At 42.5% G+C, this 26,393-nt stretch overlaps 1 protein-coding gene across 13 annotated transcripts in view; it reads left to right on the top strand.

The window, feature by feature from the left end:
* The window catches only part of TEC (tec protein tyrosine kinase), a 115,148-nt gene that overhangs the window by 61,286 nt on the left and 27,469 nt on the right, over positions 1–26,393 (top strand). For 6 of the 13 annotated variants that reach the window (XR_004971639.1, XM_036333179.1, XM_036333162.1 and 3 more), the window contains 5 exons: positions 12,459–12,563; positions 21,956–22,037; positions 22,724–22,852; positions 24,989–25,029; positions 26,106–26,281. Coding sequence is in view for 12 of the 13 variants with exons in the window: in XM_036333179.1 (XP_036189072.1) it covers positions 12,459–12,563; positions 21,956–22,037; positions 22,724–22,852; positions 24,989–25,029; positions 26,106–26,281 (533 nt within the window). In the remaining variant the exon portion in view is untranslated. Of the gene's footprint in view, positions 1–8,390; positions 8,531–12,458; positions 12,564–21,955; positions 22,038–22,723; positions 22,853–24,988; positions 25,030–26,105; positions 26,282–26,393 lie in introns of those variants that run through there. The other 7 variants (XM_036333227.1, XM_036333244.1, XM_036333236.1 and 4 more) reach the window with 6 other exon arrangements.

The following is a 26,393-nucleotide window of genomic DNA, read 5'->3' as shown; positions in this document are numbered from 1 at the left end:
CAGAGGCCTTCATTTCTCTTGAGTAAATACAGTGCCTATGTTTTTTAACTTTCACATCTGTTGTGTTTAGCACATTATCTAGCATATAGTTGATGCTCAGCAAATATTGTCCTAAGTAGTTTACTGGAGTGGAGTCTTCCTGCATTTCTATGGTAATTGATAGATAGGACTAAATTACTTTTTAAAAATAACTACTTAAAATATTGTTTTGTTTCAAGAGAAAGAGTGTTCTGCTATTATCCTTTTTCTCTAGTTCTGTGATATTTTATGCACTATAGTCAAGTTTAATTGTCTACTGTAGTTTTTGAGTTCTTGGAATATTTATTGAAATCCTCCAAGGGTAAAGTGGAAAAAAAAGCTGATATATTAACCTAAAGAAATAGTGTAAAAGCCACTAATATTTAAAAGATCTTTGTTAAATCCTTTTTTCTGGCTGAGTTTTATAACAAATCAGAGACTGCATGGTTGAAAAAACTAAGAATCTATTTGTGGAGGAAAAAGTTTAATACGGAAATATTTTAGAATTCTTATATTTAAAGGCACAAATAATTATACTAAATAACTTATATTAGTGATTACATTGTGCTGAGTGCTTTATGAGCATTAATTTATGTAACCTCATGGGGCAGTACCTGGCCCTCAGTGCTGTTTAAACGTTATTTATTATGATGTTTATTATTTGAATCTGAGTTAATTCAGATGCTCTTATTTGGTATTTTTAAGTTCACCCCACAGAATCTCATCAGTCTTACCTATGCTGCCAGATTCAGAGCCTAACTCCCAACACCAAGTTTCATATAAGTTATTTCCGAGTGAAACATTTCCCCATGCACCATTCTAGGCAGGAAATGTGTCCGGGTGGGAAGTCTGCCCCAGAAACAAAATGTTGCTATAAAAATTCATTCCCTATTTCTGCATTTTCTGATATTGAAACTTGATGGCGGTAGGAACCAGTAGGCATCTGGGACTCGTGCCAGAATGCTTGTCACTGAGGAGAGGTGGCTAAGAATCGTTATGTGTAACATTCATGGGGGTTCCAGCTGAATGTATACCTGTGGATCGAATCCTGCTTCACAGAAATCAATTAACTCATGCAGTGGGAACCATACCAGGCAGAGCAGGTGCTGGAGGAATACAGTGACAAATACAAAAAATCAAGACCTCTTAGACTTGGATATGAAGAGATATTTTAACCCAGTATTGCCCAAACCTTAGTCTTTATGCATATGACTTACATTATTTTGACATATATTTGTATAGTAATGTAGTAATTTGCTTAATGTTTTCCTTTGAATAATTTCACATTTATTCCTTAAATACACTGATTATTAAAAGAAAACTGTATAAGTAAGTGAAAAACCATTAATAAAAGGTAACCATAAAACTAAATACAATAAAAGTAAATGTTTGTTCAAATCCCACCTGAAACCACCTCAGTTAACAACATATAGCGTGCTTTTGGATATACCGATTTAGCTCAACATGTTCCTTTTCTGGATACAGAGTCTGAAGTATTGAGCAGCTGAGATATGGGATCTTCTTATTCAAGGTAGCTCACTACCGTAATATACAGTCCCCTCAAACCCAACAAGTTTACACAATAGAAGGTTTATTTCTTGCTTACGTTATGTTTAACTACCTTCCACATGGAGATTCAGGGATCCAGGCTCCTTCCATCTAGTGGCACCATTGTTTTTGTTATTATTTGTTTGTTTTATAAACTGCTTTATTGATATATAATTCACATACAATTCACCCCTTTAAGTTGTGCAATTCAGTGGTTTATAGTATGTCTACAGAGCTGTGCAACTGTCACTACAGTGAATTTCAGAACATAGTCATTACCCCACACAGAAATCTTGTACCTGTTAGCAGTCCATCGTCTTATAGTCTTGTCTGGTGGAATCTTCCACTGGGTCTTCTACATCCAACTGGGAGGCAAGGGAGGAGACGGAATATGGTCAGTGGGCGGGAGGTTTTAGAGGCAGGCAGTGGAGTTTCACCACTTCCATCTCCACTCCCTTGACCAGAGCTCAGTCCTGTGGCCTTGCCTGAACGAACGGAAAAATGCAGCCTATCTGGGCACTGAGGGAGAAGAGGGAAACATGGTTATCTCAGATCACTGGCACCGTCGCTACTCCAAAGCATTTGTAATCTTTGGATTGAATGTATTAATTCTGGAATTTCTTGAATTGGGAAGTCTGTTACATGAAACTTATGAAGGATCCACATACATTTATTTCTATATAACTCATTCCATTTTTTACTAATTTTAAAAATTAAAATAGGTAAATCACTTTTAGATTTATTTAAAAACACTTAAATGTTAGTATGTTTTGCTTTCAACTGTCATAAACATACCTGGTACCAGCTTTTAGAAGTGCCTTGGGGAGTTGGGAAGAGGGTTTGCCAAGAGTATAGCAAAGTCATAAGAGGAATGACCACTCAGGAAAAAACAAACAAGCTAGAGCTAAAGCTTTAAATGCAGTAAAACACACAAACAAACAAAAAACAAACTCCAGAAACTTTATGATAATTTACATCAGCACAATCTAATATGGAGTTTATTCTGTGATTTTATTTTATTTTTTTAAAAATATATTTTATTGTTTTTTTACAGAGAGGAAGGGAGAGAGGTAGAGAGTTAGAAACATTGATGAGAGAGAAACATCGATCAGCTGCCTCCTGCACATCTCCTACTGGGGATGTGCCCGCAACCCAGGCACATGCCCTTGACCAGAATCGAACCTGGGACCTTTCAGTCCGCAGGCCGACGCTCTATCCACTGAGCCAAACCGGCTTCGGCTATTCTGTGATTTTAGAAATGGAATTTTTTGCCTTTTGATGTCTTATAAATTTATAGAGATTTTTCAACACCCTGTTTTTATTCTGGATAGTACATTAAAAGTCATCATTTTCATAAATCTTCATGCCCATGTCTATAACTACTGGCTTCTTAATGTAAATGTGCTTTTTTTGTTTGTTTGTTTGTTTGTTTAAAAGCATTTTACAAAATGTGAAGTTCCTATGTCAGAAATTCTGATTATGAGCTGGTTGAAGGGAGGAAAAAATATTAGGATGCCAAGTTTTCATTTTTGCTTTCTTTCATTTTTCACCAGAATTTAGTCATTGGTAAAGAGAGGGCATTTGATTATAGAACCATCAAGTTGGAAATAAATGACTTTATATTTTATTTATTCTACTTCTTTTGATACCAGGAAGGTCTCCATTAAAATTATTCCCAATAGCCACAGGAGAAAGGCAAAATCCCTCCTGAGGTTTTCCTTGCGTCTCCTGGCTGACGTGTCCTGGTGCACTTGAGTTCTATTCTTTTAACTCTGTTCTGAGTGGAAAGGGAAGAGCTACCCTCATGCACAGAATAGGCTTTTTGGCTCATTTGCGATTTTTAGTGTAGAATGTGCCATCTTTCTTCCTTTTTCAAGAGTTAATTGGAACTCCTTCGCCTTTTAGTATTGACCCATCTGAACTTTTATTGTCCGTATCATCATTCCTCTCTTTAACCTTAACAAATGTCTGGTTGTAAAATCCTCGAGGTTAAGAAATTTTGCACTTTAAAAAAATCTCCATCGTGATCCTTTGGTTTCTAGGCCTTGCTGAAGGTAGAAGGAAGTCATAATCAATCTTTGGTAATTGTGGCTGAATGAAGGTCACGCTGGCATGTAGTGTTAGCAGTAGGTGTTGGTGCTGTCCATCTGCCGAGGACGGCAAGTTCTAGGAATTTTATTGATATATTATTGTATGTAATATGTGTTTTGTCTGTAGTCTCTGGAGCAGCGGTTCTCAACCTGTGGGTCGCGAACCTTTGGGGGTCGAATGACCCTTTCACAGGGGTCGCCTAAGACCATCGGAAAACACATATATAATTATATATTGTTTTTGTGATTAATCACTATGCTTTAATTATGTTCAATTTGTAACAATGAAAATACATCCTGCATACCAGATATTTACATTACGATTCATAACAGTAGCAAAATTACAGTTATGAAGTAGCAACGAAAATAATTTTATGGTTGGGGATCACAACAACATGAGGAACTGTATTAAAGAGTCGCGGCATTAGGAAGGTTGAGAACCACTGCTCTGGAGGGTCCCTTGTCTCTAAACTCTGCCGTGCCAGCAGCCATCTTTGGGGTTGTATTTGTGGTCTGTTTTCATTGTTATGCCCTCTTGAGAAAGAACAGGCTGAATGAACACAAAACAATCTAGTGGTGCCAAATGGAGGCCTAATGACAGGATGGCAAGGGTGTGTGCAAGCAGAGGTTCCATGGTTGGAATTGAAAGGGCAGGAGAGGGCATCACAGAGCACAGAGCACGTGGACACCGGAAGAACTGGCTTTGGGAGAGGGTTTCAATTCCAGCAAACCCTTCCATCCATCTCACTCAAGTAATGGGGTTCATTTAATCTTATTTATTGTATAGCTCCATTTGTATTTAATTTGTGAATGGCTTTGGTCTTATAGTTGTTAAGAGCTATAAGCATAGGGAATTTCCACTGAGTTTATGTTTGTACTTAGTAAAATGGTATCAAGGTCTATGGGGCACTTAAGAATTCAGGGTTGGAATTAGAGGTCAAATTTGGTTTATTGTGACCTTTTTTGGTCTTATTATGACTTTTGGCAAGCTAATTATATTCTCTAAGTTCTCATTTTTTAATCTGTTAAATGGGGTGGCAAGAGTTCTCCTGTTATATGAAGATTCACTGAGTTATCCACATGAAGAGGTACAGTGCCTAGTTCATAGTGAGTGCTCTATACTTGTTAGATTTTGACATATAATAATTTTCTTTTTTATAATAAGCATCCAAAAATATTCCAGCTTGAGAGACCTGGAGTCAGGTAAAGGCTTTTGAAAGATCTGGGTTCAATTCTGGCTCAGCCTCTTAGCCAGTCTCATAACTGCTCTTTCCTAACAACTTCTTGGTGTTGTTGTGAAAACTAATAGTAAATGTTGCCATTTAGGGAGTGACTTTCCCAGGCCAGATGCTGTGCTGAGCACCTATGTACGCTTATCTTTTTATTCCTGTTAAAAGCGAAACAAAGTGAGTAGTATTATCCTATTCCTACAGAGAAAGGACCTGAGAGGAGACAGCTTGCCCTCCACCATAGGACTTCTGAGTGGCAAAGCAGAGGCTAGAGTCAGGGTCTGCCTGTCTTCAAGGCTCGCGCTCCCTACCTGAGGTCCTATTGCAATGCAAAGGTGATGCATGCAGTCAGTTCCTTCTGTGGCAGGCAGCTGGGAATTGCCACATTAAGAATAAAAGTTGTGACGGAAAAAAGGGAGGGTCATTTGCAGTATGGAGGAAAATTCTGGTGTATCTTTCACTGTGCAGAGTGGACATCCGGGGGAAGGGCGTGGAAGGTGGACATGAGGATATCTTGAAGATTAACAGCTGACTTCTCAAATTCACCTGGGGCTGGCCCTGGATACTTGTGTGTCTTTAAAAATTTTAAATTTTCTCAGTTTAGTATTGATATTTTAAAAATACCAAGTATTCTGGAAATAAAAGAAAAACACTGTACCTTGTAAGACTTGCTGGGGGACAGGATCTCAAGCTTTGTGAAATGTACAAAATATGTGCAAGAAAGGAGATATATATATTAGAGACCTGATGCATGAAATTCGTGCAAGAGTAGGCCTTCCTTTCCCAGGCTTCTGATACCAGCTTCCCTCTGGCACCCAGGACCCAGGCTTTCCTCTGGTTGCCAGCAGGCACCCAGGACTCGGGCTTCCCTCACAGCCCTGGCTTCATCCAGAAAGTCATCTGGAAGGACAGCTGATCTAATTAGCATATTACGTTTTTTTTTAAAATTATAGACTAGTGTCCCAGTGCACAAATTCGTGCACAGGTGGGGTCCGGCTGGCCCGGCCCCAATTGGGGCGGACTGGGGCCAGGCCTTTCCGGAGGAGAAGATGGCGGGATGTTGGCTGGTCGGTCCAGCTGGGGGGAGGGGCTGAAGGCGATTGGCCAATGGGCCCTGCCCCAGATTGGGGTGGGGGGGCCGATGGGGTGCAGGGCTGGCTGTGGAGGGGCTGTGGGAGGTTGGCCGGCTGGCTCCACCTTCTGATTGGGCAGGTTTGCTGGCCCCAGTGGGTGTCATAGCAACGAGTCGCTGGCTATATATACATATATATGTGTGTGTGTGTGTGTGTGTGTACATATATATATACACACACACATATATACATACTTATGTATTATAATACACACACACACACACACACACACACACATATATATGTATATATATATGGCCTATGCATGCTTGTGCGCACATGCACACACACACACATAGAGTGTCACTCATACTTCTTTGCAGACCGGCTCAACATACTGCTTAACACATTGTTTGCAGGTAGTTTTTATCGCGCGCTAACAGGTGGCGCGGGCCATTTTTGCTAATTTTTTGCGCAAATGGCAACGTCCAGTAAAATTACGATAACTTTAGTTTGCGTATTTATACGTTACCCACATTCTACCGCTAGTCTATAAAAAACGTATTAATACGTGTCCCGCGCTCTACTACACTGGTAGAACGTATAAATACGTTTCCCGCACACAATGTGTTAATATCCTTCTACTAAATACCAAGCAGTCTTCTCAGCTTGGAGGATTCAAAGATGAGTAAGAGGAGGTCGCAGCTTCATTGGGATTGTTAGTCTCGTGGGCAGGGTGAAGGCTATAGAAATAGAAGAAAAACTTCACGTGAAAAAAGCAATGATCTTGAATATTTCTTCTTGGGCCGCAATATTAGCAGTAATATATAGCACACATCAGTGATCATGAAGTAATTTTCTTAGCGAAGGAATTCTAAGAAGAAGTAGAGATAAACTTTATGCTATGTGTCCTTTCTCGGTATTAACTGCTTAACCAGAGTGTGAGGGCCAGGTGTGAAGAAGCAAGGTGTTTGGGGTGTACATGGCTTTTCTATTTTTGGGGGTGTACATGGCTTACCTCAGGGTTTCCTAGGATGAGCTCTTAATTTTTCCACCCTTTTCTTCCTCGGTCCTGCCTAACCTCTCAGGGTTACCCCGAGGTGTGCCTAGAGCAGCCGTGGGCAAACTACGGCCCGTGGGCCGTGAAATGAATAAAACTAAAAAAAAAAAAAAAAAAAGACCGTACCCTTTTATGTAATGATGTTTACTTTGAATTTATATTAGTTCACACAAACACTCCATCCATGCTTTTGTTCTGGCCCTCCGGTCCAGTTTAAGAACCCATTGTGGCCCTCGAGTCAAAAAGTTTGCCCACCCCTGGCCTAGAGTCATGCACTACTAAATATACTGTATATGTCTTATGAAAAGCAGAATTCTCTTGAACTATATAAAGACAGTGCTAAGCATGTCTGAGTTTGAGCAGCTCCCTCCAAACATATCCACCTGGCTGTCCAATAGTCAACTCAAACAGCATTCCCAGCCTTGCCTTCAAACCTGGTTCTCCCTCAGCAGTCCTATGGTAGGTTATGGTATCTGTCTACGGCACTCAAACTCAGAATCCCTGAGGCTCCTGAACTGCTTCTCGAGAACCGTCTTAATCCCCAACTCTAATTGATCACAAAGTCATGTGGACTTTACCTCCTAATACTCTGGCATCCCTGCTTCTCTCACCTTACTTATTGGGCTCACCACCTCATTATCCCTTATCTGAACTCTTTAAAAAAACCTTTTTTTTATTGATTTCAGAGAGGAAGGGAGAGGGAGAGAGAGATAGAAACATCACTGATGAGAGAGAATCATTGATCGACTGCCTCCTGCATGCCCCACACTGGGGATTGAGTCCACAACCCTGGCATGTACCCCGACTGGGAATCGAACCGTGACCTCCTGGTTCATAGGTTGAAGCTCAACCACTGAGCTAGGCCAGCCGGGTCCTCACCTGTACTCCTGTAGCAGTCTCCCCGCTAGCCACCTGCCTTCACCCATCCCCCACACTGCCATTAATATCTTTTTGGGAAAACAAACCTCAATTTAACACTCCTCACTCCCTGCTTAGAACCGCTAAGAATAAATCAAACTCCTTAGTCTGGCATATAAGCACTTTTCTAACTTGGTCTCAACCTTTTTGGTGTCATTTCCTACACTTCCCCTGCCCCACTCTGAGCCTCAATCATAATTTCTTTCTGTTCCCTAAATAAATGCTTCCCCGCCCCCTCCCTCTCTCTTTCTTCACTTTCTCTACAGGAAACTCTCCTACTTATCCTTTAAAAACCAAATCCAAATATCACTTCCTCCCTGAACCGTCTCCAGCCTCTCCTGGCCCAGCCACTACCCCTCCCCAGCGCTCCTCGAGCTCGCTGACTTCATCATTCATCATTCCTCGATGATGAGTCATCCCCCCAACCCCTCCACCCACCATGCTACTGTGAACTCCTCCAGAGGAGACCCTCAGCCCCTTCCAGAACGTTGAAGCCTCTGTGCTGGATGTCTCATCAGTGTTTGCTGGTGGGATGGATAACATAGTGAAGGAGCAATCTAAATTCGAACTTTCATCCTCCAACTTCATAGCAAGGTATTTGGATCAATAAGCCCAAATATTAGTACCGTAACATAATTATATTAATTAACATAATCACAGAACATGAACTCAGGGGGTGTAAGTAAACTCACAATAAAAGTCAGCCCCTCTTCTGTATAGATGGGCCTGCATCTAACAGCTGCCTTTAGTCGCGGGGGCAGGTGGTGGGTGGAGAAGGGTGCTGTGGAAGCAGACCGTACATAGCCCACGGCTCGAGGGCTGAGAGAGCTGACAGGTGGTCCACGATCCCAGAGCAATGTCTGAAAAGCCCATGATGTTAACAGTGACTTTCTCCAGGGTTGGGGATGAAGGGTCGTTTGACCCTCTGTTGCTGTTAGTATTTTCTAAGGCTTCTGGAGTGATGTGGGACTGGTCAATAGGAGGATGCTGCTCTGGCTTTCTTCTGCCCATTGACTGGTGGAGGCCCCAGGGACGGGGTGGGATGGCCCTGTTTGGCCAGACCTTTCAGCAGGGGCTGTGGATTCTTCATAAGCTGACCCCGATCGATCACCTCCCATCCTGCTGCATGCACCTTGTGCATCAGCCATCAAATCGTTTTGTTGTTGTTGTTTTTGCTATTTATTTTAGGTAGCAAACACTTACAGATGTCACACTACAGGTCAGACACTCTTCTAAGCACTTTGCAAATACTCATTTAATTCTCAGAGCTCTGCAATAGTACCTATGAAGTAGATACTGTTATAATTTCCATGTTACAGATGAGGCAACTGAGGTCATTCTGGAATATGTTTTTCTTCACGTGTGCTGTTCGTTTCCTCCCTACCATGCATCGGAATTTCTCTGCCCAAATTGTCATTTAAGCCAGAGTTCCTCTGTATTCTCTTAGAATCTTTTTAATATACGGTACTTACTATATTTTACAGGCTCAGGCACAAATAGGTTTACAGTTGTTTGTGTGGAAAATAATGCTATAATAATACAAGAATAAACTCTGTGCTTCGCATGCTCACAACTGTAAACCTACTTTTGCCCCACCCTGTATAATAAATACTGTTTTTCTGTCTCAGAGGTAGAGATGGGACAGTTGCTTAATTTTAGTGTCTTCCCTCTGTGAAATGTGTCTGGTATCGCTGACCTCACAGAGTGGCCGTGAGGATTAAAGGACACAATAGTTGGACTCTACGCTTAGGACATGAGCGTCCCCGATCTGGACTTTGTGTATTCCTGGACACCGTTGCTGACACGGGGCAGGTGTGCCCTGTGGGAAACTGAGGGAAGGGAGAGAAGGAAAAACAGATGACCCCCCAAGTCAAGGCCACTAAGGGAGAAGGGTGTCGGCACCCCCAGATGTCTCAGAAAGGTGTGAGCGATGACCACTGAGCAAAGGCGGTTGCGTTTGTTCGTGATGATGTTTTTGAGAATGGCTTTAGCAGGCTGTGGTGACGTGGGCTGCAGATTGCAAGTGGTGAAGGAGGAGTGGGTGGGAAGGAAATGAAAGGCTGAGGGTGCGATCACGTTTCCTTTCAGGAAGGGAAGAGAAGCGTTTGGGCCGTGGCAGGGCCAGAAGAAGGGCTCTTGGTGTGGCTGGGAGAGGAGGTGGCTCTAGGCAGGGGAAGGACATGCCTTGGAAGGGCATGGCTGGGGAGAGTGTCCCTCCCCCTCTCCTGACTACAGCTCCGTCCATGCCCAGAACCCTGACTGCCCCTTGGGGACTTCTCTCCACGAATTCTGTCACCTGCTGGCAGCTGGGGCATCCCAGGGGCCAGTGGACGTTGGGGTCAGCTGGGTAATGTGTGTCAATAATCTGAGCTGCATTTTCCTCATCTGTGAAAGGAGGGGAATTTTGTGAGCAAAGTACCACCTACAGTATCTTAACTGTTGTAGTCTTTTAATCTCCTAGAAACAGGATGAAAGATGAAAGGGAAAATCTTAAAATGCTTTGGACCTGCAGGAGGAGGGGGTTGGGGGTATGTCTGTAGGATGGCAGCTCTCGTCCCCATAAAGTCGTGGGCAGTTGTCCCCTGCGAGAAGGGGACTGGGAAGGGTCTGTGTTCTGATGAGACCCGGGGTTCCATGGAGGACACCAGGTTCTCTCTGCTAGAGAGACACAGAAGAACCGAGATGTAACAGTGAAGGTCTGGCTAAGTGTCAAGGAGACAGTGTTGTTTTTTGACCTTCTGCAGCCCGGCATGCAGGAACAGGGAAAGGTATGAATAGGGGTGCAAAAATGTCAAGGGATGTGTGGGATTAGTGAGGGGGGAGGGGGTAGAGCAGGGGAGAAGGGAAGAGAGAGAGAAGAAGAAGAGGGGAGGGGAGGGCAAGGGACAGGAGAAGTACTGGTGAAATGACCTCCAGAGCAGCCTAGTCAGATGGGAGCTGGTGGCCTGGGGCAGTTGGCAGGTCTGAAAGTTCTTTGGTGACAGTGAGGGTGCTGAGCAGGTTCCTGGGAGCGGGTAGGGGCCTCAAAGATTGAGGCCAGAGGGGCATTTCAAAGTATTAGATGAAGCAATCTTGAATGACTGGGGCCAGGGAATGGCTGAGCTACCCCCAATACTACACTTCTTCATTTGTCTATTTTTTCTTCTATTCTGTATATCTACTCCCCATCCCGTCCCCTAAGTAGCCTTAGTCTTTATACAGCTTTATCTGTGGCATGTCTCAATTAATATTATTCAGCGAACATTCTTTATTTCTACATTGTATTTGCAATATTTTTAATGGATACAATATATCAAGTTATCTTTGCACATACTATTTTGTACTCCTTTGGATTTTTTCCTGGGATAAATTCTCAAATGTGAGCTTACTCATGTGAGTAATCTCAGTTGATGTGAGTGCTTTTTTTGGTGGGGAGGGGTATCTTGATATGTCATTCGGTGTCTGCTGCAGGGAGATTTTCTGTGCAGGGGGAGGGAGGGCAATAGGGTAGAAAGTAGAACCTTCAATGAGAGTCTGAGTGGAGGCTTTATGAGGACGTGCTAAGGCCACCTTGCGTCCTCCTGGTTCTGTGTGCTGGAGGGGACAGGTAACTGGCTACAGTTTGCTTCTGTAATTGATGCTATCTTTTTGGGGCTCTCATCAGGAAGTTGAAGAAGGGGAGGGGGAGTACATGGGAGAAAAAGGAGACATATGTAAAACTTTGAACAATCTACACTAATAATAGACAAACATGTAAATTGACCATACCTCCGCAGCACCACACAGCCAATCAGGAGCGAGTATGCAAATTAACCCAACAAAGCTGACAAGCCTGTGGGCAGCATGGCGATGACGCAGGCGTTCCGCACTGCCCCAGCCGCTCCAGGCCTCTGGGCAGCATGGGAAGGTGGAAAGGCTCCTCCGGGCCTGAACGAAGGCAGTGACGGCAGCCAGGGGAAGGAAGGCCCATTCTTACATGAATCTCCGTGCATCGGGCCTCTAGTAAAGAATTAAAAAAAAATGTTGAAGTTAAGATGTGTGTCTGAGATGGGAAGGCAACAATGAGAGGGAGTCCATTGTTCTGTTCCAGAGCTTTTGGGGGGCAAGAACAGAACCATTTCATCTTTAGAAATTAAAGGATTTAATTATTATTATTATTTTTTAAAAATATATTTTTTATTGATTTTTTACAGAGAGGAAGGGAGAGAGATAGTGAGTTAGAAACATCGATGAGAGAGAAACATCGATCAGCTGCCTCCTGCACATCTCCTACTGGGGATATGCCCACAACCCAGGTACATGCCCTTGACCGGAATCGAACCTGGGACCTTTCAGTCCTCAGGCCGACGCTCTATCCACTGAGCCAAACCGGTTTCGGCAGGATTTAATTATTTTGATTAGAGTTCTCACAGTGTTAGTGTTTTGAATAATTTTAAGAAATTATAATATATTGAGTCAGTGATTTCATTAACAAATACTAACATTAATCACATTTTCTTATATCTTATGATTGTAATTGTTCTTTTTTTCTTTCTTTCAACAGAAAAAATACAGAAAGGGATTTATTGATGTTTCAAAAATAAAGTGTGTGGAAGTAGTGAAGAATGATGACGGTGTCATTCCCTGTCAAAATAAATATCCGTTTCAGGTGAGCTGGCATGTTCCGTGGCAGCGGAATTCTGGGCTTTTAGTCATACTCTTTGACATTATAGTTTCCTGTCATTGCTTTAGTGGTTGATTTTTTAAAAGTTCAGCTTTATTGAGGTATAATTGACACATTGGAATGGTATATATTTAAGGTGTAAAATCTTGATGTTTTGGTATACGCATATACCCTGTGAAATGATCACCACTTCACATACCATTTTCTTTATTTTTTGTGTGGTGAGAACATGTAAGATCTACCTTCTTAGCAAATTTCAAGTACACAGTACAGCACTGAGAACTGTAGCCACCATTCTGTGCATTAGATCCCCAGGACTCTCACCTTGCGTACTGAAACACTTGGTACTGTTGGCGGCGACAGTAGCACCATAGAGTCAGACCAGACCTGGGTTCAGCAACCTCTGTACTTGAGTTCTGGCTAAGAAAGAATTCAGAGCCAAGATTCAACCTATAAAGCAAAGCTTATTTAGAAAGTCACAGAAGTAGAAGTGAGTCGTAGAAGAAATGGGCTCAGGAAACAAGTTACAGAGGCAAAAGAAGGGGTCCTTAGAGCTTATGGGAGAAGGAAGGAGAGAGAGAGAGAGAGAGAGAGAGAGAGAGAGAGAGAGAGAGAGAGAGAGAGAGAGAGAGAGAAAGAAGAAGAAGAAGAAGAAGAAGAAGAAGAAGAGGAAGAGGAAGAGGAAGAGGAAGAAGAAGAAGACGACGACGGAGGGGAGGGGAGGGGAGGGGAGGGGAGGGGAGGGGAGGGGAGGGGAGGGGAGAAGAGAGAAGAAAGAGAAGGGAAACTCAAAATTGGGGAGTGGGCAGGCTACCTAGTGAGAGCCATACTGGGTCCTCTGCCTTGAGGATAAAATTATCTGAGGCCTCAGGGAAGGGTTCCATAGAATAGCGGTCGCCAACCGGTAGTCCGCGGACCACTGGTGGTCCCTGAGGTCCGAAAGGTTGGTGGCTGCTGCCATAGAATATTCATCAGCTCTCCAGGTGTGTCCTTTCAGGGTCGAGGTCTCCCTGATTGGTTGGCACCAGGGTCATTAGTCATTGCAGCTGGATCTGATGTCAGCCTGGCAGCCCTTGTCTGGATTTGCTGCTTTTCTGGTCCTGGAGCTGAAACACAGCCGAGGCCTAGATGTATCTGATGGGCTCAGAGCCTCATGTCTTAGGGGCTTAGTGCTTAAGGGCTATTCTCTGGCCCCTTATCCATTTCCCCCAGGGCATCTGCCACAAGACTAGCAACATGCCAAGGGAGGAAAGGTCAGGGGAAGATCAGAACTGCCTGGCCAGCACTATGGGAGGTCAGGGGATTAAACTGCATGACCAGGGGTATGCTAGGGGAGGAAAGGTTACCCTTGGGGCTAGGTACTTGTTTTCACAGTTTTGCTTGTTGCTAGGCACCCGGAGCTTTCCACCTGGTGACCTTATATGTACCTGGCCCATTGTCTTTTCTCTGCTCATGCCTGTCTAACTGCCTACCCCAGCACCCTTTGACCTGCATTTCCCCATTTTCCCATCTCCCAGCCCCTGACTTCCACTGTTCTATTCTCTGCTTCTGTGATTTTGACTCAAATTCCATATATAAGTGGGATCATAGAGTGTTTATCTTTCTGTGTCTGGCTTATCTCAGTTTAGTATACCAATAATGTCCTCCAGGTTCATCCATGTTGTTAAGAATAATAGGATTTCCTTCTTTTCTTAAAGCTGAATCATATTCCATGGTATATAGACACACCACCTTTTCTTTATCCATTCATCAGTCTGGATATTTGGTGGTTTGCATATGTTGGCTATTGCAAACGATGCTACAGTGAACACGGCAGTGCAGACATAGTATCAAGATCCAGATTTTATTTCCTTCAGATAAATACCCAGAATTAGGCTTGCTGGATCATATGGTATTTGATTTTTAATTCATTTGTACTTTGATAGTAATTGTTTTTTTCATGAACTTTTTAAGTCTTGGTTGAAACATTAAATAAATATTTTATTGATTTCAGAGAGGAAGGGAGAGGGAGCGAGAAATAAAAACATCAATGATGAGAGAGAATCATTGATTGGCTGCCTCCTGCACGCCCCACCCTGGAGATCCAGCCCAAAACCCAGGTATGTGTCCTGACTGGAATCGATCCGTGACCCCTTGGTTCATAGGTCGATGCTCAACCACTGAGCCACGTCAGCCAGGCTGACATGTTTTTGGTCTGTTAGATTCTACCAGTGCCCTGAGTTTCTAAGCCCCAGACCTAACGTGCTATTTATTATTCAGATTGGTCCTAGAGCAATTAGGAGAGGGAGTGGAGGCTGAGACGGAAAAAAGTGGGGTGAGGTGTTTTCTGTGAATTTAAGATGCGGAGAAGGGGCCGCAGTGAGCCCCTGGAACAGAAATGAGATTGAAATGCTGCTTGTGATGCAAAATACATTAGCATTGCATGTCCATTAAAGTGTGCCTTTTAAAAAGGTTATGTTTTTTCATGTTTTCCTTCACAATGATTCTTTTATAGAAGGGAGGTAAATACACTGTCTCATTTATGACAGGAAACTGAGGTTCACAGATGTTAAATGACTCGTCCAGGGTCATTCTGTGAATGAGAAACCTCCCTACAACGCACATGTCCTGTCACTCCCAGGGATCAGTGTGGCATCCGGAGCATCCGTGTCACTCCCTGCCAGTCACGGTGCACACATGCCCTGGGAGCCAGGCGTGCAGAGTTGGACCCTGGTATTCAGACCTTGAAGCGGGCAGACAGGACCTCTCTCCAACACCCACCCACCCCTTATCTGGTCGAGGACATTTTTATGCTTTCCTTTGGGTAGTGAACATCTCCTGTGCAAGTCGCCTTTTACCCATAGCTATGGTCTCACTATGTGCTAAGGGGGAAAGTTGCAAAAGTGTTTTCAGCCCTAACCGATTTGGCTCAGTGGATAGAGCGTCGGCCTGCGGACTGAGGGTCCCAGGTTTGATTCCAGCCAAGGGCATGTACCTTGGTTGTGGGCACATCCCCAGTAGGGCAGTGTGCAGGAGGCAGCTGATCGATGTTTCTAACTCTCTATCCCTCTCCCTTCCTCTCTGTAAAAAATCAATAAAATATATATATATTTTTTAAAAAGTGTTTTCAACATAGTAGTACAATGGAGAGCTTGGTTGTTTTTAATGGCTACTGTGAATTTATCAGTTTACATTTGAAATGAACGTTTACCAGTTGGGGAAATTAAGATATTCAAGCTTTAAAGCGGCATCTGGCTTATTTCCACTCTGGTGGGAACAGCATACTAGGAGAAAGGACTACAATTACTTTTCCTTTTCCCAGTCCCTCATTTTAGATCTGTCATTTCTTTGCTTGAAGAGGAGGGACAGTGTGGTGCTTAGAGAGGCAACTCTGAGGCCACACCACCTGATTCGCCGCCGATGAGCTCTGCGACCTTGTGCAAGTTTGACTGCTTTTGTGTCTCTTTCCTCTTCTGAAAAATGAGAATAATAATAATACTAGCATTCACTTCCTAGGGTTGTTGTGAGGGTTAACTAAGGCAGTATAGAAATAGTTTAGATACACAGTGAGAGCAAGATAAGTGTTATTTGTGTTGCTAGAGAAAATGGGTCCTTGCAGTGTTCGAAGAAAGAGTTTCAAAGGGCTCACGTGTGGGAGAAGTTAAGTTTTATCAGAAAAGAAATATGCCCTCGGGGATGTAGTGGGCAGCAGCTGTCCGGAGACCCTTACTAATCCTCCATGCATTTTCTTGGTTTCGGAAACAAGCAGGCTTTCTTTCAAACTGTCCAATCTTCTCCCTAAATCTTCTCCGGCTTGTGCTAGCCCTCCACCCTCCAATCCCTTTCCTGGATTTTCCAGCGTTCTTTGCCTTTATCCTATCTCCCCCCCCCCCCCCCCCATTTCCCCAGGCTAGACTCCTCCCCTTTGTGTTGCCATTTGGGCTCCCTCTGCATATACCTTATGGTCCTGCTTCACCATCTGGCTTCTGTTGCGCCTGCCTCAGCAGAGGTATTTCCCCACTGTGTCATCCTGCCCCCATCCCAGCCCCAGCGCACTGGCAGGTTGTCCCTGGCAGGTTGTCCCGGGGAGTGTGGAAAGCAGTTCTTCCTGTCTGTTCAGGGATTAGGTCCCTTTCGTTGAGGAAGCGGTTGTCCCTTGGGGAGTCTGTGAAACTGCCCTTTCTAGTTAATCAGGCTTAAGTCTGATTTCATTTGCTCCCTTCCTTTGTTAATAACTAACTAGCTAACTAACTAACTAACTACTGTAATAGCTATTATTATTGTTGTTATTGTTACTTCTCTTACTGCTGCTATTAACGCTACACCTACCTCAGATCTAGAAGTAAGCCCAATTGAAATCTTGGTCTTGATTAGGAATGTTAAGTGCATATGTAATTGTGTGTGTGTGAGAGATTTCATTTGAAGTTTAGCAGAGAACCACTCTTATCACATGTCTGATGGCTGCTAGACATTTGCAGGGTGGCAGGTGGGTGTGGGGAGCTATGGTTCTCATGGTCTAGGCTCAGAATTAGAAGTTTTGCTTTCCAAGAGAAAGAGATCTGCCATGCACACTTTGGATCGGTTTAGAATGAGGAGGAAAATATGAGAACAGGAAGCATTCCACCCAGAACCATTTCTAGTTGTTGAGATGAATAAATACAAGAAAAATTAAAAAACCGCCTTAAAAATGAAGAAGAGGTAAACGTGAGCTTTAACTATGTGATTTAAACCAGCAAGATTTAAAAGGTAAAACATACTCTCTTATTTTATTAAGTAGAACCTAAAGTTCGGGTTGTAGTTTCACGTCTTCACAGTGAAAGTTTGTATCACATGCAGATGCAATGCCAAAAAAAAAAAAAAAAAAAGGAAAAGCAAAGCAAAGCAGAAGTAGACATTTTCAAAAGACACTAAGAGAGAAAAAGAGGTTGCTTCCCAGCTCAGCATATTCTCCCCCAGGAAGGAACAGAGAACACAGGAGGAGGAGCCAGCTGCTTCCTTAGCTGAGTCTGCTGATGGCACGGGGGTTCCCCAGGCGGTGGCATTTCTTTCCTGAGTTTTGAACCCAGATCTGTCTAACAGCTATTAGATGCATTGTCCCTGAAGGTCTCTTGAATAAAGGAATGAGTGGACGAAGATGCAAATAGGAGGGAGGGTAATGACTAAGGATTGTTCCTAAGGGGGTGGTGGGGGTGTGTGTATTTCCTCCTCATTGAACTGTACCACAAGGTCTGCAAAGCTCTTCCCTCCCTGACACTGTCTGCTCTGGCAGGATGACTCACCAGAAGATGAGGCACACACTGAAGGGACATGGCTCCCTGCGTGCCCTCTGCCCCAGTCAGCTGTCCCCGGGTGACACGGAGGTGGCCTCCTGGTGTGCTCGGGGGTTTGCTGAGAGAAGGATACTGGACCCAGATAGCTCACCCACCGGCTTGCCTGAGATGCCACATTCATGGTCATCTTTTGGGTTGAGGGTGCTATCTGTAGATATTTCTTTATAGGAATACAAATGTCCCAAGTTAGCTAGGTAATGTATCTAGTCTTGGTTATCAGAACTCTGTGTTTGGATTGGTTTTCCTCTGATTGGCTAGCCTTGAACAAACTTTAACAACGTTACAGGCTCACCATACTGTCAAGAGGTGAGCTTTGAGGAGAAGTTAGACTGGACCCCGAAAAGGCAGATTCCAGCAGGGAACTGGTCCAGGGGCCCCATGAAGGTGTTTGGGGAAAACAGGAACAAGGAGGTCAAAAAATCCTATTCAGATGACGTAAGCTCACCTACCTTGGTTTTCTCATCTGGAAAATGAGAGTCCTATTGCTAATAGAGACATGGGCTGCCACATGGGTTAAATGGGCCAGTGTATGTCGGTGCTTAGCCTGTTGTAAAGACTTAGTAAAGTGGATTATTGTAAAGAATTATTACCACACACCCAGGTTTCTGGAAGGTTCAAAGCCGTAGCAGTTTTTTCCAGATACCCCTGTTCAATTCAGAATGACTGTTTCATGGTACATTTTTACCTAATTCTTAGGTACAGAGTTGATTGCATTGACGAACCTGGGTAAGATTCTGACACCCAATTCCAATGTATGTATGTGTATTTTCTAAATGTATGTATGCATGTATTTATTTTTAATTTCTCTTATCTTTATTGTTGAGAGTATTACAGATGTCCCCCCTTCTTCCCCCTTGACTCCCACCAACCAGTTCCTGCCCCACCCCAGGCTTTCACCACCCTATTGTGCGTTTTCTAACACACCACCAAGTAATTCCCTGACACCTGCTAGGTGTCTTACAATTCATTTCAATTCTAACACTGTCTGACCAAAGATAGCATCAATTCCATAGGTTATAGATGCCAGTCGCAACCCCAAGTTATCGCCTGTGCTGCTGATCAGAGGTTTCCTCAGTCTCCTCTTGAGTAATTTGCTAGAGTAGCTCAGAGGACTCAGAGAAATATTCTACTTACTAGCTCACAAGCTTATTATAAAAGAATGTGACTCAGGAGCATCCAGAGGGAAGAGATGCATAGGACAGGGCATGGTGATGTCATGCCCTCCAGTCTCCCCACATCTCCACGTATCCACGAACCCAGGAATTCCCTGAACCTGCTCCTTTTAGGGTTTTTATGGAGGCTTCCTTGTGTAAGCATGATGGATGACATCATTGGCTATTGTTGATTGAACTCAGTCTCTAGTCCAGGGGGGTGGCAAACTTTTTGACTCGAGGGCCACAATGGGTTCTTAAACTGGACCGGAGGGCCGGAACAAAAGCATGGATGGAGTGTTTGTGTGAACTAATAGAAATTCAAAGTAAACATCATTACATAAAAGGGTACGGGCTTTTTTTCAGTAGTTTTATTCATTTCAAACGGGCCGGATCTGGCCCGCGGGCCGTAGTTTGCCCACGGCTGCTCTAGTCCCTCTCCCCTCCTTAGAGTTGGGGTGGGGTAGGGTAGGGGGACTGGAAGTGCCAACCCTTTAATCACAAGGTTGGCTCTACTGACAACCAGCCCCCATCCTTAGGTACTTTCTGGAAGTCACCTCATTAGCACAACAAAAGACACCTTTGTCATTCTAGGCACTGGATATTCCAGGGGTTTTAGGATTTCTGTGCCAGGAACAATGATGAATATCAAATAGATATTTATTTTCTTAAAATTACATTATCACAGGTGTGAAAATCATGGACCAAACGAGGCAATGTAGATCCCCACATCTCTCTTAGTGCTTTATCTTTACCTCTCTATCATGTCTCATTTTCTGTCTTGTTATAAAGTATTTCTAGCCACATCTTGAAAATAAGGTTCTTGCTTGATATGTTTTTGTATCTATGTAGTCCCATCAAAATGCTTGTTGGGCCGAAACTGGTTTGGCTCAGTGGATAGAGCGTCGGCCTACGGACTGAAAGGTCCCAGGTTCGATTCCGGTCAAGGGCATGTACCTGGGTTGCGGGCATATCCCCAGTAGGAGATGTGCAGGAGGCAGCTGATCGATGTTTCTCTCTCATCGATGTTTCTAACTCTCTATCTCTCTCCCTTCCTCTCTGTAAAAAATCAATAAAATATATTAAAAAAAAAATGCTTGTTGGATTAATTCATCACTGAATGAAATATGACACTATTGTTCTATGGTGCTCACATTGCTCTTAGACTAAATTTATTTGATTGAAATGATGGGAAGGAATTACCTATTGAAGATGGCCAGGAACAGCCATTTACCAATGAAAGAGCTATTTGTGTTCAATCCAGTGGCTGTTGATGTGGTGAAGAGAGGCTGCTAGCCAGCCATACACACACACACACACACACACACACACTAGAGGCCCAATGCACAAAATTCGTGCAAGGGGCTCAGATCTCGCATCCAGGGCAGCTTGCCTCAGCCTGAGGCAACCACAGCGGCTGCCTTGGCCCTTGCAGCCCAGGCTTCGTCTGGAAGGTCGTCCAATCCACTTAGCATATTATGCTTTTATTATTATAGACTAGAGGCTCGATGCACGAAATTTGTGCAAGAGTAGGCCTTCCTTTCCCTGGCTGCCGGCACTGGCTTCCCTCTTGCACCCAGGACCCGGGCTTCCCTCGCAGCCTCAGCTTCGTCCGGAAGGATGTCCAGTCTAATTAGTGTATTATGCTTTTATTATTATAGATACTAGAGGCCCGGTACACGAAATTCATGCAGGGGTAGGGTCCCTAGCGGCTGCCTGCCACCGGCCGGGGCCTCCCTTCCCGCGGTTGGTTGGCCAGTCCCACTCTTTGGTTGAATTCCCTGTCGAGGGGACAGTTTACATATTAGGCTTTTATTATATAGGATTTTAAATCTTTATGTTAAAAGTATTACATATGTCCCCTTCTTTTTCCTTTTTCCGTATATATTTTTTTACACGATCAAGGTGTTTCTGCGTTGTGACAGACATTAAGACCAAAGATAAAATTCTTGGGTTACTTTCCCAGGTTTAATTTTATTATTAACTAGAGGCCTGATGCACAAAATTCGTGCAAGGGGCTCGGCCCTCGCAGCCCCAGCTGCCTGGGCCCCCGCATCCCCGGCTTCACCCAGAAGGTCGTTGGCTTTACAAAATGGTTGTTCTGCTGTTTGGTCTAATTAGCATATTAGCTCTTATTATATAGGATACTAAAAGCATGAGTAATAAGACTGTTTAGTTGTTTGATAGAAGTTACCTCTAAAAGAGACACTGGTTGGAAGTTTGGGCTTTGGAATCAGGATCGTGGCTTTCTGGAATACCTGGCAAATGATGACAGGCAAGTTAAGGAGCACAACATTATGGGTACCACTCGCAGTGCATTCTGTGTGAATGGTGCCTCCTGGTGTTATACAGGAGTGAAGAGTCCATGGATAGGCCTTAGTCTCTTTATCTATAAAATACTGATATCTTGATGGTAGGAATCCTTGAGTTAAGGTGTGTAAAGCACTTAGCATAGAGTTAGAATAGTCAGTGCTTAATAGTTAGCTACTGCAATTATTTCTAGTGGCAAAAAGAAAGTATAGGAGTGATGCCTCAGGAGTAGTCCATTTATCTACCAGTAAATAATATTCAGAAAAATACTGGATTAGAATCATCCCTGTTACAACAAGTTTACCTAAGGAGCTTTAGTGAATTAGGTCACAGGAAATAACCAGATTACTGAAGCATCCTGACCTCTATAACTTTTTCTTCTATAAAGCACAGACCTTTGCAAAATGTGTAGCCTACTCGATGTAGACTTGAAGAAATAGATGCATTTTGTGAGCCAGGAATCTAGGTTCTTTGGATCCAAAGAAACTGACTTTTATTCACTTATTTCAGAATCATTTATCAGTGTCTGTGGTACCAAGGGCTCTGTGCTAGACAAAGTGCTGTGTCTGAGTATTTCTCACCGACTCCGTCTTATCTTTTATTTTAGGTTGTTCATGATGCTAACACACTTTACATTTTTGCACCTAGTGCACAAAGCAGGGACCAGTGGGTGAAGAAGTTGAAAGAAGGTAAAACTCCTATAATGAAATATTAATCTGTATATAATTTTAGGACAGACCATTATTATCACTAAAATAGAAACACAGCTAATGCATCTTGCATTTATAATCTTTTACTATACAAAAAGTATTTCTCCAAGGACATTCTGTTACTTAAGTGATACATATTGAAGATAACTTCTTTTTTTATACTCTGATTCCTTCCAGTGGTATATACATAGTTTCTAAGAAAAGCATGCTTTTACTTAGTGCATGTTATATTTAAAGCCGATAAAGCACTGGGCTTTTATGATAACGGGATTTGATATTTTCTAAGACATTGACAATGTAGTCAACATTCGGTGTGGATGAACTGACTTTGCTTAAAGTATTTAAATGATTGGTTTGTCCCATACGACCCTCATTGCTTCTTCTGTAAAACAGAATGGTGGTGGGCTGACTTCTTTGCTTATCTATTACAGTGTAGCCCAGATTACTTCTGCTAACAAGGGTGCTTCACCAAAAAAAAAAAAAAAAAAAAAAAAGGCAAAAAAGAACCATATGGATTTTTCTGAATGCTGGGTTGGATGATGTTATGAGGGAGTTCTCATAATAAATATGGAATCTGAGAAATAAAGAATGATTGACTGTTACTAAAGAGACATCATCATCTCTGCCTTATTTCACTAATCATTTAATGTGTTTATGAATTGCAGAAATAAAGAACAACAATAATATTATGATTAAATATCATCCTAAATTTTGGGCAGATGGGAGTTATCAGTGTTGCAGACAAACTGAAAAGCTAGCACCTGGATGTGAAAAATATAATCTTTTTGAGAGTAGTAAGTATTCGTTTTGTTCTATGATTATATTGTGCTCAGGATGTACATATTATTGGTGGAGTGAGAAAGTGACATGATTTTGATTTTGAGGTTGGTTAAAGTACGGCCTTTGCACTTTCTAGCACAGCGTAAATATTGGGCAGGTGTACTTGTAAGAATAATTATATTTAGTTAGTAGTGGGACCATTTCATGGAATCAAAATGTCGAATCAATTTGTGGGGCCTTTTATCACAGTGAGGAACCCTGCTAAAAATGACTATTAAAAATGTGAGCCTAGTATGGCACTATCATCACTTTTTTTTTCAACTTTATTGAGGTATAATTGACATATAAAATTGTAATATATTTAAAGGATACAGTGTGATGATTTGATAAACTTACGTGTTGTGAAAGGATTCCTCCCATTGAGTTAACACATCCATTACCTCACGTTTACCCTTTTTTGTGTCTGAGTGAGAACATTTACGTTATACTCGCTTAGTCAATTTCACTTAAACACTACAGAGTTATCAACTCTGTCACCATGGTATACATGAGATCCTCAGACCTTGTTCATCTTACAATTGAAAGGTTGTACCCTTTTACTAACATCTCTGTTTTCCTACTCCCAGCTCACTTTTCTATGAGTTTTGACTTTTTATTTTTTTAAGATTCCACTTATAACTGATGCCATATGGGTGACACCTATGGAGTATCCCCCAAAAATGTGTACACACTTTGAATGATTATAAAGTCAGTGTTTGTTAACATACAGTTCATTTTCAAAATTTGAAAGAATCTACAGAAATTAATACTTTTTTTTGTCAATGCCTGTTTTCAAACTGATGACCGTCCTGGTCCGGGCACTGCTGATAATGCGAAGCAGTGGAATCACAAACATCAGGAATCATTTTCTTTGGTATATGTGCACCCTCAATTCGTTAACTATTGCCAGTTTTGACTATAAACGTTATCTTTTATGTGTCCCCATAAAAAAAAAAGTCTAGTGGATAAATTTTCTTTGTTCAAAGCTTAGTCCGGTTCCCCCATTATTTCAAATCAGTTAAACTTGAAAAAGAGTGAAAATTAAGTGAGTTATTAGGTGTTAAACTGTATATACATTTTGGGGACACTTTGAATAAATATAAAGGCATTGTTTGTACTTCAACTGCATTTTCAAACTTCCAGTATTATATTAGGGTGAAATTCCTTTGTTCAAAGCTTAATCTGGCTGAAAAGAATGAAACATCATTTGAACTATCAGCTGTTACAGTGTATATTTATGTTTTTGGGACACCCTGTATGTCACATTTTCAGCACACTTATGTTGTTTCTATACCTTGGATATTGTGAATAATGCTGCAGTGAGCATGGGAGTGTAAATATCTTTTCGAGGTATTGATTTTATTTCCTTTGTGTATGTACCCAGAAGTGGTATTGCTGGGTCATATGGTAGAACTATTTTTGTTTTCTTGAGAAACCTCCATACTGACTGTACCAGTTGACATTCCCAACAGCAGTGCACGAGAGCTCCCTTTCTCCATGTCCTCACCAGCATTTATCCCTGGTGTTTTTTATAACAGCCCTTATAATAGATGTGAGGTGATGTATCATTGTAGTTTTGATTTGCATTTCCCTAAAGACTAGTGATGTTGAGCATCTTTTTATATACCTGTTGGCCATTTGTATGTTTTCTTTGGAAAAATGTCTTCAGCTCCTTCGCCCATTTTTTATTATTACTATTATTGCGATCGAGTTGTATGAGTTCCTTGTATATTTTATAAATTTATCCTTTATTAAATTTATCCTTATTATATTTATTCTTTATTTTCTCCCCTTCCATAGGCTGCCTTTTCATTTTGTTGACAGTTTCCTTTGCTTAATAGAAGGTTTTTAGTTTGATATAATCCCACTTGTTTACAAAGACTAAAGGCCCCAATCCCTATGGCCTTTACAACCTGTTCAGAAAGACAGAAATACAAACTGACTTGAACAGCATGTTAAAATTCTGTTGCAAATATTAATACAAGCAACATGCATCATAGTGAGAGAGTCAGAGTGGAATTCTTGCCTATGTGTTCATTTTCATTTTTCCTTAAAATGATCAATCATTGGTAGATGGCATGTTGACCTACTTTCGTTGTTATCATTTTCAGGTATAAGAAAAGCACTACCTCCAGCACCAGAAACAAAGAAGGTAGGTGGCCTTTAACTTTGGAAGCACTTGCAGTTTATTGAGTATGTTTATATTCATTCAGGTGATGCTGTATGCCCCCACCCCAACCCCCATCGTATCAGAAACAGATATGCTCTAGCTTATTTGATTTTTGGGGTGTCAAATAGTATTAATCATATCAGATATTGTCATTGGGGCCCCTGCTATCATCTGGCATTTTGCCTGTAGTTTGGCTTCAAGAATTGTGTAAGAGGCCCAGCCGGTGTGGCTGGGGGTTGAGCGTCAACCTATGAACCAGGGGGTCAGGGTTTGATTCCCACCCAGCCAGAGTGTGTACAGGAGGCAGCCAATCAATGATTCTCTTGCATCATTGATGTTTCTCTCTCCCTCTCCCTTCTACTTTGAAATAAATAAAAAAATATATATTTTAAAAAAGAGAATTTTGTAAGAGGTGTGGGACTTCACAGGAATATTTTAGTCTTAAAACCACAGTCTTATGGCACAGGAGTGACTGTGCGGATTTAGTGACACACCTTTGAAGAGTGGGATATGGTGGGAAGCACAGGTACGCTGGACCCAGACAGGGCCTGATCCAACGTGAATCTGATAGGGGTGACCGACCTCGAGTGGGTTACTTAAAACCTTGTTTCCTCAGTTGTAAATGGGGAATTCTGTGTTAAGAATAAATAGGTACTAAGTGTGTGTCTTGCACACAGGAAGACGGATGTAAATTCCTTTGAGGGGGAGGAGACCAGATAAAAGTCTCCACTCCATGGTGTGTTTCCCCATCGCAGGCCATCTGAGTGGCGGGTCTCCCTTTTCTGGTTTCTACTCACATATCACCCTTCCTTCTCCCTGGAAAGCTGCCCCTGCCCCTGAGCAGAAGCCTCTTGAAGTTCAAAGATAGTGTTTACTCCTGTCCTATATTCTGAACCCCATGAGAGGTCCAGTAGCATCAGATTTATGGGCGGGTTCCCCAGATGATAGGAGGTGGACTCGAGGGTTCTGCTTTATCCTGTGGTGATGTGTGAATCACTCGGTGTTTTACTGCACACAGATGGAAGACTAAGATTTCACACGTTCTCTCTTTTTCTTAGCGAAGGCCTCCCCCACCAATTCCACCTGAAGAAGAGGATAATAGTGAAGAAATAGTTGTAGCTATGTATGATTTCCAAGCGACAGAAGCACATGATCTCAGGTTAGAGAGAGGCCAAGAGTATATCATATTAGAAAAGAATGATGTTCATTGGTGGAGAGCAAGAGATAAATATGGGTAAGTGTTTCCTCTCTGTGTGTGACACACGGTGGGTGGTGGGGGTTAAGTGCTGAGAAGAGGATAATGTATAACTCCCATGAAATGAGACTGGTTCCGCTGGCCATAAGAG

The sequence above is a fragment of the Myotis myotis genome, unplaced genomic scaffold (genome assembly GCF_014108235.1).
Source record: "Myotis myotis isolate mMyoMyo1 unplaced genomic scaffold, mMyoMyo1.p scaffold_m19_p_1, whole genome shotgun sequence".
Lineage (NCBI taxonomy): Eukaryota > Metazoa > Chordata > Mammalia > Chiroptera > Vespertilionidae > Myotis > Myotis myotis.
Note: the sequence above shows the minus strand (reverse complement) of the source record. Positions and strands in the feature narration are given on the sequence as shown.